At 39.0% G+C, this 15,155-nt stretch overlaps 1 protein-coding gene across 1 annotated transcript; it reads right to left on the bottom strand.

Annotated features, from left to right (window-relative positions):
* Positions 1–653: 653 nt before the first annotated feature.
* LOC113111959 (ABI gene family member 3) lies at positions 654–5,369 on the bottom strand. Its single transcript, XM_026277239.1, has 5 exons — positions 4,941–5,369; positions 3,183–3,350; positions 2,189–2,383; positions 1,482–1,555; positions 654–1,389 (listed from the first exon to the last, which is right to left on the bottom strand). The coding sequence occupies exons 1-5, from the start codon at positions 5,202–5,204 to the stop codon at positions 807–809; spliced, it is 1,284 nt and encodes a 427-aa protein (XP_026133024.1). The 5' UTR covers positions 5,205–5,369; the 3' UTR covers positions 654–806.
* Between the last annotated feature and the right edge of the window lie 9,786 nt (positions 5,370–15,155).

The following is a 15,155-nucleotide window of genomic DNA, read 5'->3' as shown; positions in this document are numbered from 1 at the left end:
AAGCTAATTTGTGTTTTTGGCTGTCTGGGCTGCCATGCGCCTCCTAGAGGAATGAGTATCAATGACTCGGACTCGAAGTGTGAGCATGATTCCCAAAAATAATGTTTAGGAAGGAGACAGCATAGGTTTCTAGTTACGCAATAATAGAACTAACGTTATACTAAAGATATAAGTGAACTCCTCGTCTATAGAACAAAAATATAACACGGAAAAACTATAATAAAATATATGATATAGAAGAATTGAATGTCCTGAACACCGAATTCACTTCAGTTTCAAAAACACTGACAAAAAAAATATAAGAACTCAGTGCTGCCCTCTGCAGGACCAAACCTGCAGAAATTAAAAATAAATAAATAAATAAATAAATATATACAAATGAATGAAAGTATAAGTAAATAAAAGTTAAAAATAATAAAAAAATAAATGTAAAATAAATACAGGAAATACATAAAGGGAAAATATATTCATTTATTTATTTTTAATTTCTGCAGGTTTACTCCTCCATAAACGGCAGTTTTGAAACCAGTAACAATCCATAAAAGATTATTTTTTGTGAAATTTTTTAACCACACAATAAAGCATTTAAATATTTTGTTTCAGTTTATGCGAGTACATCATAAAAAGAATAAAACATTTCTGATATTATGTAATACGCTTTATGCAAAACATTGTTATCTTTATTTAATGTTTCATAACATAAACATTCATAAGAACATTTTCATATTATTTAATAAAAAACATGAAAACATCTTATCTTATCAAATGTCATATAGTTTTTCCATACAAATAATGAAAATCAACATTCAAAAGGGGGGAGGTGGAGGAGGTGGTGGAATAAATTTTCCTCCAGTGTTAGGAGGAGGAGGAGGTGGAGGTGGCACCATGGAGGCATTTTGTGGAGGTGGAGGTAGTGATGACCCACTGTAAGAGCCAGGAGGAGGAGGAGGTGGAGGAGGAGCAGCCGTCTTGCCCTGAATATGAGGTGGAGGAGGTGGGACAGGGACATTGCCTGGAGGAGGTGGAGGAGGAGGAGGAGGAGGAATAGCCATGTTACCTGGAGGAGGTGGGGGTGGAGGGTTTGCTGAAGTTAATGAGGTGTTTTGGCCAGTTGGAGGTGGTGGAGGGGGAACCAAAGAACCTCCACACACAGAACTAAATGGAGGAGGAGAGGGAGGAGGAGGTGGGGGTGGAGCATCTCCCATCTCATCATCTGGGAGAGGTGGAGGAGGCAGCATGGACAGGTCAGGATAGGCTGGTAGAGTCGGGGAACGGTCAGACATGAGTAAAGGAGGCGGTGTAGCTGGAGAGAGATCAGGTGGAGCAGGGGCGCCAGAACCCACCGAGTCAGGCACTGATGGAGGAGCAACTGCGATACCCAAAAAAGACCTGAGAGCACAACAACAACAAGTGGGTTAATCAAAAACATTTTTAACTAAATCCATCTCAATATAAACAGCAAGAGCCTTTTTATTACAAACCAGTTGAAGGTGCTGGTCTCCTGTGTGCCAAGCTGTACAGACACGGAGTCCTCATTGTCTGTTTTTAGCTCCTCCTTCGGTGTCCCAACATAATAAATCCAAATAAATATATGAAATTAGTAGGGGTTTTAGGCTGAAAATATAATGCAAATCCTTTAAATTAAAAAGTTAAACTCTTATAAATATGAGTAATCTTATAACCACTGATGAAAAACAGTAAAAAGGACATTGGCATATAGATTTGTTTTAAATTATTTTGCTTGTGATAAATGTATGATTCTATAAAATGTACACGCAAGTACATAATTCACATGTTATAAAATTACATTTCTTAGTGTGAGATATGTATAATACTTACAGTAAAATACTTTTTAAAATACTGTAGATGTATTCATAAATTCTTTTTGTATCAGTAAATCCTACATATTTCATTACAAAAGTATGTTTTCTGTAATATTTCCTAACAATTTAAAATAACTCTTTTACAAAATGTACTCATCCCAAATGTTTGAATACAATATTATAGAATATACAGAATGCTACAGTATGTATTTTATTTTGGTATAATGCAAACATTAGATCACATATTGTTTAATATTATTTATAAAACATTCTGTATCTAAGTTACTTTTAAATGAACCAAAACAAGTGAAAAAACAACAGTGTAAATAAAAAAGTGTTATGTATTTGCAGATATGTTTGCTCACAGTTTTGCTGCCTTCCCAGTGGCCGTGGCCCAGTTTGTCCAAGCGGGTGTAGGATATGGGAACCCGTCTGTATGCACGAAACGGCTCCAGGCCGCTCGCTGGGGGAACCACCTTCTGTGTCCGGGGAACCTTTGACTGTTTGGTCAGCACACCGATCTCTTTCCGGGCTATTTTCTCCTTGTACATGCCAACTGTCTGAATGTGAATACTGACATTAGGTTATTTTGCCTTTTACAGCTGTGTCAAAATTATAATATACAGAATGTCTATTAAAAATAATATTTAACCAAAAATTTCAATTTGCTAATTTTTTTTTTTACAAATTTAGCATTCCATCACTTGCTCACCAATGCATCCAATGGAAGTGAATGGGTGCCGTCATAATGAGAGTCCAAACAGCTGATAAAAACATCACAATAATCCACAAATTCTCCAGTCCATGAATTAGGCCCATTTACACTATAGAGTTTTTGTTTTTAAATGCATAACTTTTGCTAAGGTTACAGCTGTTGTTTACACTACTCCGGCATTTACGAGGTTGAAAACTTTAGAAAATACTGCAGATCCCATTTTAGTTTGAAAACTCTGGGGTTGCGTTGATGGACCAAAACAGAGATTTTTGAAAAGGAAGGCGTTATGACAAACACACAGTTTTCTGCTTCACGGGATGGACTGAAGTGGTGTGGATTACTTTTGGATTACTGTGATGTTTTGATCAGCTATTTGGATTCTCATTCTGACGGCACCCATTCACTGCAGAGGATCCATTGATGAGCATGTGATGGAATCTCCAAATTTATTCTGATGAAGAAGAAAAAAACTTACTTCATCTTGCATTGCATGTTCCGCAAATGTTCATTTTGTGGGTGATCTATTCTTTTATTCAAAAGCAACAACTATTATTTGATATTTCCAGCACTTGCCATACAGTGTAAGTAATGACTGGCACTGTATTTCAAGAGCTTTCCGTTAAGTGATGATAAGCGGAGCTCACCAGAGTCAGCAAGTTGACAGAGGACTCGATCTGTTTCAGCTGAAGCGTCTGAGCATCTAAGATCTTCAGCACAGATGTGGCCAGATTGTTGATCTGGTATGTGACGCTGGCCAGGGCCTGCGTGGTGAGAGCTTTGGACTCTTCAATGACACTTCTTGTGTCCGCCACCTAAAGTAAAGAAATAATCATTTTCAATATTCAGGCTCTTCTATAAAGGTTTTTATGAATAACAACAAACTGAAAGAACTCTGCCCTGTGAATTGAGCACATCTAATCAAGCTCTTATCATTTCATCAAGTCAGCAGTTTGAATATTAAAGAAGTGTGTTACGTGTGAAAAATGCTACCTTTGCAGACAGCATATGGAGATATAAAGTATCAATGCATGCCTAAATAAATATATAAAAATGAAACATATCTGTAGAAAAAAGTCTCTTGTGCTCACCAATGCTGTCTTTATTTGAAATAAATAAATAAATAAGGTTAACACAGCAATATTGTGAAATATTATTATAATTATATAATTTAAAGGGTTAGTTCACCCATAAAGGAAAATTCTGTCATTACTTACTCACCCTTGTGTCATTCCAAACCTGTAAGACCTCCTTTCATATTCAGAACGCAAATTAAATGAACACAAATTTACTACAATCAATGTCCAGAAATGTTTTAATGACCATGTGACATCAGGGATACAACTGATCACAAAGAACACCAAAATAATGTGTTAGGATCCTTGCTGTATATGGAGGGACAGAGAGCTCTCGGATTTCATCAAAAATATCTTAATTTGTGTTTCGAAGATGGATGAAGGTCTTGTGGGTTTGGAACAATATAAGGGTGAGTAATTAATGACAGAGTTTTTATTCTTGGGTGAACTATCCCTTTAAAATGACTCTTTAGATTTTAAAATGTAATTTATTCATCTGATCAAAGCTGAATTTTCAGTCTTCAGTGTCACATGATCCTCATAGAAATCATTCTAATTGTTGATTTATGCTTAATAAACATATTATTATTATTATTATTATTATTATTAAAAACAGCTGTGCTCTTCACTATTCTTGAATATTCTTGTGGGATTATGTGATAAATAGAAAGTTATACAACAGCATATGTGTGTAATATATTTTTTGTAACATTATAAATGTCTTTATTGTTACTTAGTACTACTGTCTTAAAGAAAAAAAAAAAAAAAAAAAAAGACTAACCCCAAACTTTAAGATGATAGTGTATAAATATAATGCTTAATATAGCCTACTACTGAATATTATTATTAATGATAACGACCTACAGATGATATTATATGGATATACAAACTAACATGTGGAGTTCAGTATAACAGACCTCCAGGATACAGAGATGGAATTCTAGATAAACATGTTAAGAAAGGTTTTCATGGAGGAATACATACCACAGCCTTGTTTAGACATGTAAGCCGTCAGAACAGACGGCACAAAGCTGACTGAAAAGACTGGAAAAGAGTACAGCCTAAAGAGAGGTGTTTCAACAATCCATGTGAATAACTCAGAATAGAAACGCAGCTGCGAAATTAATTTCACTTTTAGTGCGATGCATGTAGGACTTTTCCGTTCTTGAATCTAGTACAAATGGTTAAAAGTTGCAAGTGCAGTTATGTCATCACTAGACTACTTTTATAAGTACATACATGAAGTACATTAGGACTAATGTAAATATAAACACATAAAATCCAACATTACTGCAAATTAAATGTATAGAAAAACTAAAAATGGCTCACATTGTGGTATTTGTTCTGACAGTAATCGGCCACCTTGTGCAGATTGCTGTGGTTGTCTAGAAGGGCTTTCCTTGCGGTCGGAGCCTCTTGCAGGATTTTGTCAATGCGTTCTTTACAGTTGTTGTCTCTCATTGTGCAGGTCTGCAGTAAAAGCTGCTGTCTCCACGGACTCTGGTAAGACTGAACTAAGCAGGAATCGAGAGCGACTGCAGTGAAGATGACAGGCACAGGCATGCTGGAAGAGTGGGTGTGTTTCTGAAGCATATCTTCAGTGCAGACACAAGCTTCATGAATGAACAGAGACAGGTTTACAGCACATGTCTGTCTCTATATCTCTCTCTACAACACCTGCCTGTCTACCTGTCCATCTACTATCTGTCTCTCATCTATTCTATCTATCTATCGACCTACCTACCTAAGGACCCGTCTGTCTGTCTAAAGGATTAGTTCTCTCTAAATTAATATTATGTGCAATGTTTTGTTAAAATTACATAGCATTTTGTGCTGTTTTCGGAACTAGACATTCCCTGGTTTTCTTTTAGGGAAAGAAAAGTGTCTGCATAGCAAAAATGGCAGAATTTATTTTTGGGGGAAGTGTTTAAATGGCTTTTCATCAAAAAAAAAAAAAAAAAAAAAAGAAGAAAAAAAATTATATATATAAATTAATGTCATGGTCAGGCCACAAGAGGCCAGAATACATCTAAGAAAGTACGAGTGAAACATTCAACATGTCCCTTCTTTGACAGGTTGTCAAATACATTTGCACCTGATAATAGCTAATTAAACAATGTTCAATTGAGTAACATCAAAGATTCACAAAACATTCTTGAGAAGAAATTTCTTCTCAGCTGCCATTTTCTTATTTTTTGAACTTAAGAAAAAAAAATAGTTAAGAATATTTTGCATTCCTAAAAAAAACAAACATCGTACAGTAAGAATATTTTTCTTAACATTGTTCACTTGAGAATAATTCAAATTCTTGAAAAGAATCTTTTTAAAAATCATCATAAATAACTTCTTAAATTTAGGACAGCCTCAAACAGTAAGTAGCTATTAAATCCCAAACAGTAAGAGTTATTAAATGGATTTATTGGGTTATATCAAATAAATTGTTATATTTAATCATTACAACAGCACTAGCTACATTATCGGACTATTAATAGAGATGTGCACGAGTTTTCTGAGGAGACAGTGATGACTGTTAATGTAAACGTGATCGCTCATGATTAGCCTGTGTGATGCTGCTTTTTACGGACTTCAAAACTCAGTAGCAACTTTAAAACGAGTCAGATAGGGGGCTTTAATTGAACACTTTAATTGAACGACATAATCTTTGGCAGTATTCAGCGGATATGATAAGGGTGCGTTTGCTGTAGAAGCGCGGACACACACACCGGAAGCGTAGAGAGCAAAACACAGCATATAGCGCTGCAGCTTGAGACAGGCTTTTTTATTATTTTATTTGAAAGTAACTGTTCAAAAACACAGCGCATTAAAACGTGAAGCTTAGCCCCAGTCAAACTCACGACGAAAATAATATGCGTGTTTATTATTATTATTAGTGTAATCTGCAGGAAGTGCCAAAAGAGTGCATCATGAATTCACTCAGATAAAATTATTTTCTTCTTAAGAAAACAATTACGATGTTCTTAAGAATATATTTGAGAACTTTTAAAGAATTGCACTTTAGAACATTCTTACGAACTTGGAAGTTATCTTAAGAAATTTCGTAACTTATTTCTTAAGAAGATTTTATTGAATCAAATATTAAATATTTAACCATGCTATTAAACAGTAACTTGTTACATGACCATAAAACTAGTAATTCTTCAGTTAATGGACTTTATCCAGTGATACAACACAGATACTTTTGAGGTTATTATATTGCTCTTAATGCTCCATCATGAGCTGTGCATTTTAATGATGTCTCTGATAGGAACTGCTCATGCCCGTATGAACCGAGGCCTAATAGATTAGCCATCATATTTCACCCGTGATTGATATTAATGAGCAAAGTCTGGGTGCAACTGCGGTTAGATGATAACTATCATTATCGCTTATCTGCATGCCAGTTAAGTTTGTACCATAGAGGCAAATACTGTCATTTTCTATGTATGCAAAGCACTTTTTATGCCGTGTAAAGAGCATTTCAGACTCCCATCTGCATATTCACTATAGTGAATGGGTTGTTTCAACCTTTGGGTTAAATATGGACAAACCCAACTGTTGGGTTAAAATTTTAAATTAAATTTTAACCCAAAAGTTGGGTTGAAACAACCCAGCATTTATTTTTTTGAGGGTGTATAGAGAAATTATATATTTCTAATGTGTAACAATTATACTAAAACCACAAGGCTTTAACATTACATGCTGTTAACTGCTTCCATGTAGACAGAAAAAGATCTTCATGACTAATAGTTTAGTGCATGCTGTTTTATCTGCTGTATCCAGAAAAGTGGAAATCTGTTCCACATGAACACTTAAGAGTATAGAGCTATTGGGAGAGTTCAATGAAGAAAAAAAAAACATCCACCCTGAAACAATATTGCCTTTGTTTGGAAAAGGCCCTTCAAGGGTGCTGCAAAACGATCCATCTGACCTTTGAGCGTAATTAAATTTGGGAGTACAGTTTAGCAGTATAAAACAGTGCAGCAGAAACATAAATGTAACATAATATAAGCAAAGAAATCGAGTATAATCTTTTGAATTAGAGAATTGTTGTCAGATAATTTTGTTTTTGGGTGTAGGACTGACAAATAATGTATTTCTTACCAAAATATGACAATATTACAATATATTACATTACAAAATATTACAATATTTTTAACTGATTTCACTGACTTAAAACCAAATTCGCTGAAGTATATGATTGTATGATTGCCTTGAAAACAATGTTTTATTGTATTATTGAATAAGATATTAGTTAATTATCAAAGAGAGAAAAAAATAATAGCCATAATATGGACCATTGTATAAGTGATTTCCTTCCAACATTGATTTCACCATTAACTGAACACCTGTTGTATGTGGTACCATTGTAATCCTTGACCACCAAAACATAGTGGTAGATATCACCTTTTCTGTGTCCTCATGTTTGGTTCAGGAGATATGACATAAAATAGATAATAGGGTTAAGTAAAATGGTTGCCATGGCCAGCACAAGGTGTTTAAGCAATTCTCCATTTCTGAAAATGTTCAGGGCCACAAACTATACAAGTTTACCAAGTTTCATTCTTTTATGAAAAAGTAAACATTTCTTTCACATATCACTTGGAGTATGAGTCAAAACTGCTCCATACTAAATTCAACTGCATAATCAACTTCTTATGCCATCCACATTTCAGTTATTCAATTCTATTCCATAGGGAATCTGCTGAGTGGCATAAACACATGTCTGGATAAATAATTAGCTGCTGAATATTGTGTTGGAAAATGATTTACTCATTCTCAAGCCATCCTAGGTGTATATGACTTTCCTTTTTCATACGAATACATTCAGAGTTATATTCAAAAATGTCCTGCTGTTTCAAGCTTTATGATGGCAGTGATTGAGGATGCAAATGCAAATGTCATAAAGAGCTCTACTCGACTCCAGAAGGTTAACAAAGGCCTTCTGAAATGAAGCAATTCATTTGTGTAATAAAAATATCCATATTTAAAACTTTATGAAAAACTGTGATCTCTAGCTTCCGCTAACTGTCTTACGTACATTCACAAGAGAGGGGGTCATTAGCAGGTGGTTCCATGGTGTAATGGTTAGCACTCTGGACTCTGAATCCAGCGATCAGAGTTTAAATCTCGGTGGAACCTGTACTTATTGGGGGCAGCTGTGGCCTAATGGTTAGGGTGTACTTACACTAGCCAGTTTGAACCGTGCCCGAGTGTGTTTGACCACCAAAGCATGGTTCGTTTGACTAGTGTGAGTGCTCCGAACCGAGCCCAGGCGTGGCTGGATTAGCCGGCCCTGGCCCGCTTGGAAGAGGTGGGCCAGGGCACGGTTCAGTTGGACTCTGGCGCGGTTCGCATGCAGTGTGAGCGCTAACCGTGCCGGAGCACGGAAAAAGGACACGTTGCGTCACGGTTTTGCGACGCTCCAAAACCAACATGGCAGGGAAAGGGTCGCTTTGGTCTACGGCAGAGGTGCAAAACGCATAAAAACTCAAAACTGCAAAGTCCTAGCTGCACTTCAGCTGGTACCTAAAACATCCTCATACGAGCAGCACGATTAAAAAATTTAATGAAAATTTTTTTGCGCCACTAAGGCGACACATCTGTTTAACAACAGGCTGTGAGAGGGCTGTGGACCAAACGACACAAAATTATCCACAAAGAAAACAGAGCGATGGACTCCATTGTGTTCAGAGAGCGGCGCTCTTCCTGTTTATCCCGAAACCGTCGCACCATAATGACGTAAGTGTGCTCCGGCACGAATGCTGAAACCCTATATGTGAGTGCAGGCCAGTGGGGGAGTGGGGAGGGAGGACAATCGTACTCGGGCTCGGTTCATGGCAACCGTGCCTAGTGCGAGTACACCCTTAGAGACTTGAACTAGTTATCCACAACCATACTCTGAGGGAGGATCTCCTCATCGGTGGGAACATCCTCTGGTAACGCGAACTGTCGCAAAAGCGCGTCTGGTTTAAGGTTCTTGGAACCGGGGCAATAGGAGATAGAAAAATGGAAGCGGGTGAAAAAAAAGAGCCCAGCGAGCTTGACGAGGGTTAAGTCTCTTAGCCGAACGAATGTACTCTAAATTTCTGTGATCCGTCCAGACGATGAACGGAACAGGTGCGCCCTCAAGCCAGTGACACCACTCTCCTAAGGCCACCACGCCCACCTCTGACGCGTCAACCTCCACAATGAATTGCCTGGAGATGTCGTGGGTCTTTAAGATGGGCGCGGATGATCAAAGGCAGCTTGAGCCTCCTCAGTCCAGAGAAACCGGACCCTGGCAGACGTGAGGGCAGTTAATGGGGCGGCGACAAGACTATAGTTACAGATAAACCGACGGTAAAAATTTGCAAAGCCCAAAATTTTTTGAAGTGCTACGCTCGAATCCGGGACTGGCCACTCGGTGACCACCCTGACCTCGGAGGGGTCCATGCCAATGCCCTCCGCAGAAATAATAGATCCTAAAAAGGTGATAGACTGAGTGTGAAACGTACACTTCTCGGCCTTGACGAATAACCGATTCTCGAGATAATCTATACAGGGGCGTAAGGAGCCGTCTTTCTTTTTAATAAAGAAAAAGCCTGCACCAGCAGGAGAGGAGGAAGGGACGATGGTACATGCCTCTAGCGACTCGGAAAGATACTTCTCTAGAGCCTTACACTCAGGGGCATAGTACCTGGAAGAACGTCAATACTGCAATCATAGGGTCGATGGGGAGGAAGAGAAGTGGCCCTGGAACGGCTGAAAACCGTTTGCAGTTCATGGTACTCCTCCGGAACCCCAGACAAATCACCTGGCTTCTCCTGACAAACAGAGACAGAAGAGACAGGGGGAATAGCAGACATTAAGCACTTAGCATGACACGACAAACTCCAAGAAACAATTGAACCTTTTGACCAGTTAATCTGTGGGCTATGTTCAACTAAACAGGGATGTCCTAAAACAATAGGGCTATAAGGAGAATGAAAAACAAAAAAGGAAATTGTCTCTTGATGATTTCCAGAAATGGTGAGACTCACCGGAGCTGTGACAAAGCACACTCTAGAGAGGATACTACCATCAAGGGCATGGACAGGTGTACGGTCCCTGCGCTCTATAAGGGGAATCCCCTGCTAACGAGCCCAAGCTTCATCCACGAAGTTCCCCTCAGCCCCTGAGTCAACCAAGGCTGTGCAAGAGGCGGAGGAACCCGGCCAGCGGAGAAGGGCAGAGAAAGTAGTGCGTGTGCGTGACGGAGGGTCTAGGGTTGAGGCGCTCACCAGTAACCCTCTCTCTACTGGTGAGCGCTGGCTTTTACCGGACAGGTGGTGACCCGGTGAGACGCACCTCAAAGCGCTTCTCCACTTGGATGGCCAGGTCGATCAGAGGGTCCAGACGGGTGGGTACTTCGCGTGTGAGGATCTCATCCTTTATATACGGGCGTGGAGCCCTTCTAGGAAACGGGCAACCAGGGCTGACTCGTTCCAGTCGCTGGAAGCGGATAAGGTGCGAAACTCGACCGAGAAGTTGACTGCAGTACCCTTTCCTTGATGCAGCGTGGACAGCTGCCGGGAAGCCTCTGCCCCGTGCGCAGAACTGTCGAAGACCCACAGCATCTCCTCCCTGAAGAGGGAATAACGAGTGAGGCAGTTGGCGTTGGAGTTCCATACCGCTGTCCCCCACTCACGTGCCCGGACAGCCAGTAGGGAGATGACGAAGGCGATGCGGGAGCGTTCAGTGGCATATGTGGACGACTGCAACGAGAAGACAACCTCACACTGGGTCAGAAATGAACTTTGACATGACATTCCCTGGGCTCACCGGCATAACAAGGTTGGTTATTGACTCTGGGCTCTTGCACGTCCTGGCCTCTGAAAGACCCGAGGTGAAGGCGAAGAAGCTCCTGCGACATCTCAGTCACACGAGCAGCGAGGGAGTCCATCGCATTACGAGTGCCGGTCAGCTCCTCCTCATGACGGCCCAGCATGGCTCCCTGGAGTTCGAGTGCGGACTGGAGGGGACTCTTCTTCGCTGGGTCCATTAGTGGTCAGATTATTCTGTCATAAGGTTAGGAGAGAGGACCCAAAAGCAGAAGGCGGTTTTGACAGTTTAATGATGAGTCAACAAAGGTAACAAAGGTAGCCGTCGAGGCAGTACGATCAAACACATAGGCTTTGAGTAAAAGTTCAAACTGATAATAGTCACAGCCCCACAGGAACAGAAAGTCTCTCAACTGAGTTGCAACAGAAGACTGCAGACTGGACCAGCCACGGGAAAACCCTGGGAGGCAGAGAGAGAGAGAGCGGCTGGGTGCGTTCAGAGCATGGATACACCAACCGTGGACCACTTACGTAACTGGAGGATGAACAGAGCAGATGCGAGGTAATAAGGTTGTAATGAGAGGCTAATGATAGCGAAAGAGAATACCAGGATCATGACAGATTATTACTCCAAAATGAGAGTATAGATCCTTTCCATATTGGCATAGAAAATCTCAACTTTAATTTTCCATCTGTCTTATTACACAATGTAACTAGAGAAGAGTTACGTTTTAAATAGGAAAAATATCAAAACTCTTTGGTCATTTCTGAGCGAGATGCTAATGGTCTAATCAGATTCAATGATCTATGCTAAGCTAAGTTAAAAATGTTACTGACAGACCCGGAGATCGGCAGAATGGATTTGAAAACTATAAAATTCATCTGTTTAACTCTAGGGGAGTTGGAAAATGAGCCTATTTTTTTTTTTTAAGTGGGGTGTTCCTTTAAGATATACAATAATTGACTGCAGGGGATGAAATGGGCAGCTTAGGATAGGTAATTGTGTAGAAAACTGCGTGTTCTTGTAGCGCTATTAGTCATCAGCACTGTCATGATGTAATTTTCCAGTTGATTATTCACATGGCATTTACAGCTCATCTGATTGGCTAAATTTTTTCAAATTAATCAGTCTATCCCTATGTTAGTGGATTTGCCTATACAACTGAAACTAGTAAAGAACCCACTGTTATAAATAGCTTTGTGTTTATATTTCGAGAAACAGTGTTGCACATTCAAGACATTTCATTGCAATCCCCCCTCCTGGCCTAATATACATTAGGTGGATACTCTGAAATAACATTTCTCGTAATGTCAGTGAGACTGAGAACCCCGCTGTTTTATGATTTTAACATACTAGAAAACACTGATGTATCTGTTGCTCGAAGATGACTTCATTTAACTGGAAATGTATAACGTGGATTGATGCCAGCCGCAGGGTTTCCAAAAACACTCAGGAGAGCTGCATGGGAGTTTGGACAAGCTGTTACAGCACTTCTCTTTCTTCTACCATTACAGAACAAATTACATATCTTGTTCCTTTTATTTCTATGTTGTTTCTCCAAGACAATAACTAGATTAAATGGAGAACAATCACTTCTGACAGCATCCTGCTTCTCAAACTTCATCTGAAAGGCTGAGCTGCTGTATAGTTTTATACTCTCACTACATGACAAACAGTTGTCTCATTTGTGGCTAGTTTTAATGTTCCCTAATACATTTGAGGAAGTAGACACTTAACTGAGTTCAACAAGTCTCTCGAGTCTTGAAAAGGAAAACAAATTAAGAGATGAAATCATCTGGATTGTGCCAATAAGAATTATAGAGCATCAAGGGAGACCTTAGGAGAACACATCCATACACAAACAGAATAAATCAGCCAGGGATGTTCTCCATGTTGGAGCAGGTTTTTGTGCATCAAGCCGATCAGATGAACCCAGTGTGGGTTTTCCCCGGCTCAGCGTTGTGCTAGTCAAAGCCAGCTCTCCCTTATCTCTGCAGATTGGATGTTGTGAGCAATCACAGCTCGGACTCACTTCACAGAGTTCCATTACAGCTCCAGAATTGAATTACCAGCTGAAGTGACAGTGAGCGGAGGATGTTTCTGTGACAGGGCTTCTGAGAAAATGTTATTTTTCTTGCTCCAGTATCTCCAAGTCAGCCAGACGATTAACAGATTTATTGCAAGGAAATATGCTTCTGTTTTTCCACAGTTGCACGTACACTTGGCAGGTTTGGTTTGATTATAACAAACTCTGGTGTGATTGGTCTGTAAGTGTAGCTCATTTAAGTAAGTGTGAACGCTGCTTCGAAACAGTAGTGTGCTCCAAAAAAAAAAAAAAAAAAAAAAAAAACATCTCAGTCCACTTTCTTAACAAAACTGTGATACGAAGATCTGTAGCAACAGTGTGAAAGTGCATGGCACATAACATGCACAATACCAGTATAACACGGATATCTATTGGTATAATAGATTAATCATATAATCTATTGGTATATTCATTTTTTCAAAAGCCTCCATTTTCACAGTCCACACTACAACACGAAAACTGGGTTTCAAATGTATCCATTTTGGAGAGTGTTTTCAAAAAGCTCAGTTTTTCTTGACTAAAAACGCTATTTCAGTGTGGACGGAAGTCCAAAATGGAGAGAAAAAGATGCATTTTCAAACGAAAACGTATTAGTTTGGACAAGGCCTTAGACTGCGTGAGAAAATGGATGTGTGACATAAGAGCGTGAGAACATGATTCAATTGCGTGAGTTGGAAACATACAGCATTGCAAAATATTATAAAAACATTTAATGAACAGTTTTCCATTTCAATATTATGTAAAATCATTACTCTAGTTTTCAGTGTCACATTATCCTTGACAATTCACTCTAATATGCCGATTTCCTGCTTAAAAAATTACATGTAATTCTTTGATAAATATAAAGTTCAGAAAACTGTTCGGTAATTGAATAACAAAATTGTGCCTGCGTCCAAATATGTATGCACCTAACTGTGTATGGTCTTGGTGTGAATATGCCAATGCCCCCAACAATATATGCAAAATAGAGCATTAAGGTAAAAACAATGACAAATGACTCACACACTTATAGTGCACTCACATGGAGCGATAAAATAAATTATTGTCTTCAAATGTTCCATAACGATGTTTTGGTACAAGAACTTGGGAGGAAGTCCCCGTTTCCCTAATGTGGTTTAAATTGCAGGGTTGTGGTGTTTTCTTCAACAGTGTTGTTCAGTTTTACTGCCAGTGTATTTTACTGCTGTGAAATAATAACAGTAGATTTCGCAAACCAGAAGCAGGTTTTAATCTCTAAGGCACGTTTAACATGTGACAGCAGAGTCTAAACAACGCATATCACATGGATAACAGTGAAACAGGACAGCAAACGTACAAATGTGTCTCTTCAGAGAGAAACAAGACCAGACCATAGACAGATCAGCACAAAAATGTGTGTAGTTGTGTGTTTATCAGTCAAATAAAGATTTTCATGAAAATTCATTGAATGCATGATATGCTGATTAACGCTCAAAACATATTTAGGCCTGCAGGATTACTTATATAAATTAACATTTCATGTATGTAATTGTAAGAAAAAGGTAAGATTTCTGCATTCATGGTAAAGTATATTATTAACTATTTGATCTTATTTAAACAATCACATTTTCGCAGTAACTATTTCAACTATTTTTCACAATATACCCAACCCATTCTCACTCCAAAGGCGTCAAAAACCG

This window comes from Carassius auratus, chromosome 12, assembly GCF_003368295.1.
Source record: "Carassius auratus strain Wakin chromosome 12, ASM336829v1, whole genome shotgun sequence".
NCBI classification, from domain to species: domain Eukaryota; kingdom Metazoa; phylum Chordata; class Actinopteri; order Cypriniformes; family Cyprinidae; genus Carassius; species Carassius auratus.
This window is presented reverse-complemented; position numbering and strand designations above follow the sequence as displayed.

Excerpts from the sequence above, each read along its gene's own strand:
- LOC113111959 (XM_026277239.1), bottom strand. The coding sequence starts at position 5,204 with ATGCTTCAGAAACACACCCACTCTTCCAGCATGCCTGTGCCTGTCATC. Across the intron at positions 2,384-3,182 it reads CTGTCAACTTGCTGACTCTG|ACAGTTGGCATGTACAAGGA; the intron begins GTGAGCTCCGCT and ends ATTCACATTCAG. Across the intron at positions 1,556-2,188 it reads ACTGGGAAGGCAGCAAAACT|GAGGAGCTAAAAACAGACAA; the intron begins GTGAGCAAACAT and ends GGGACACCGAAG.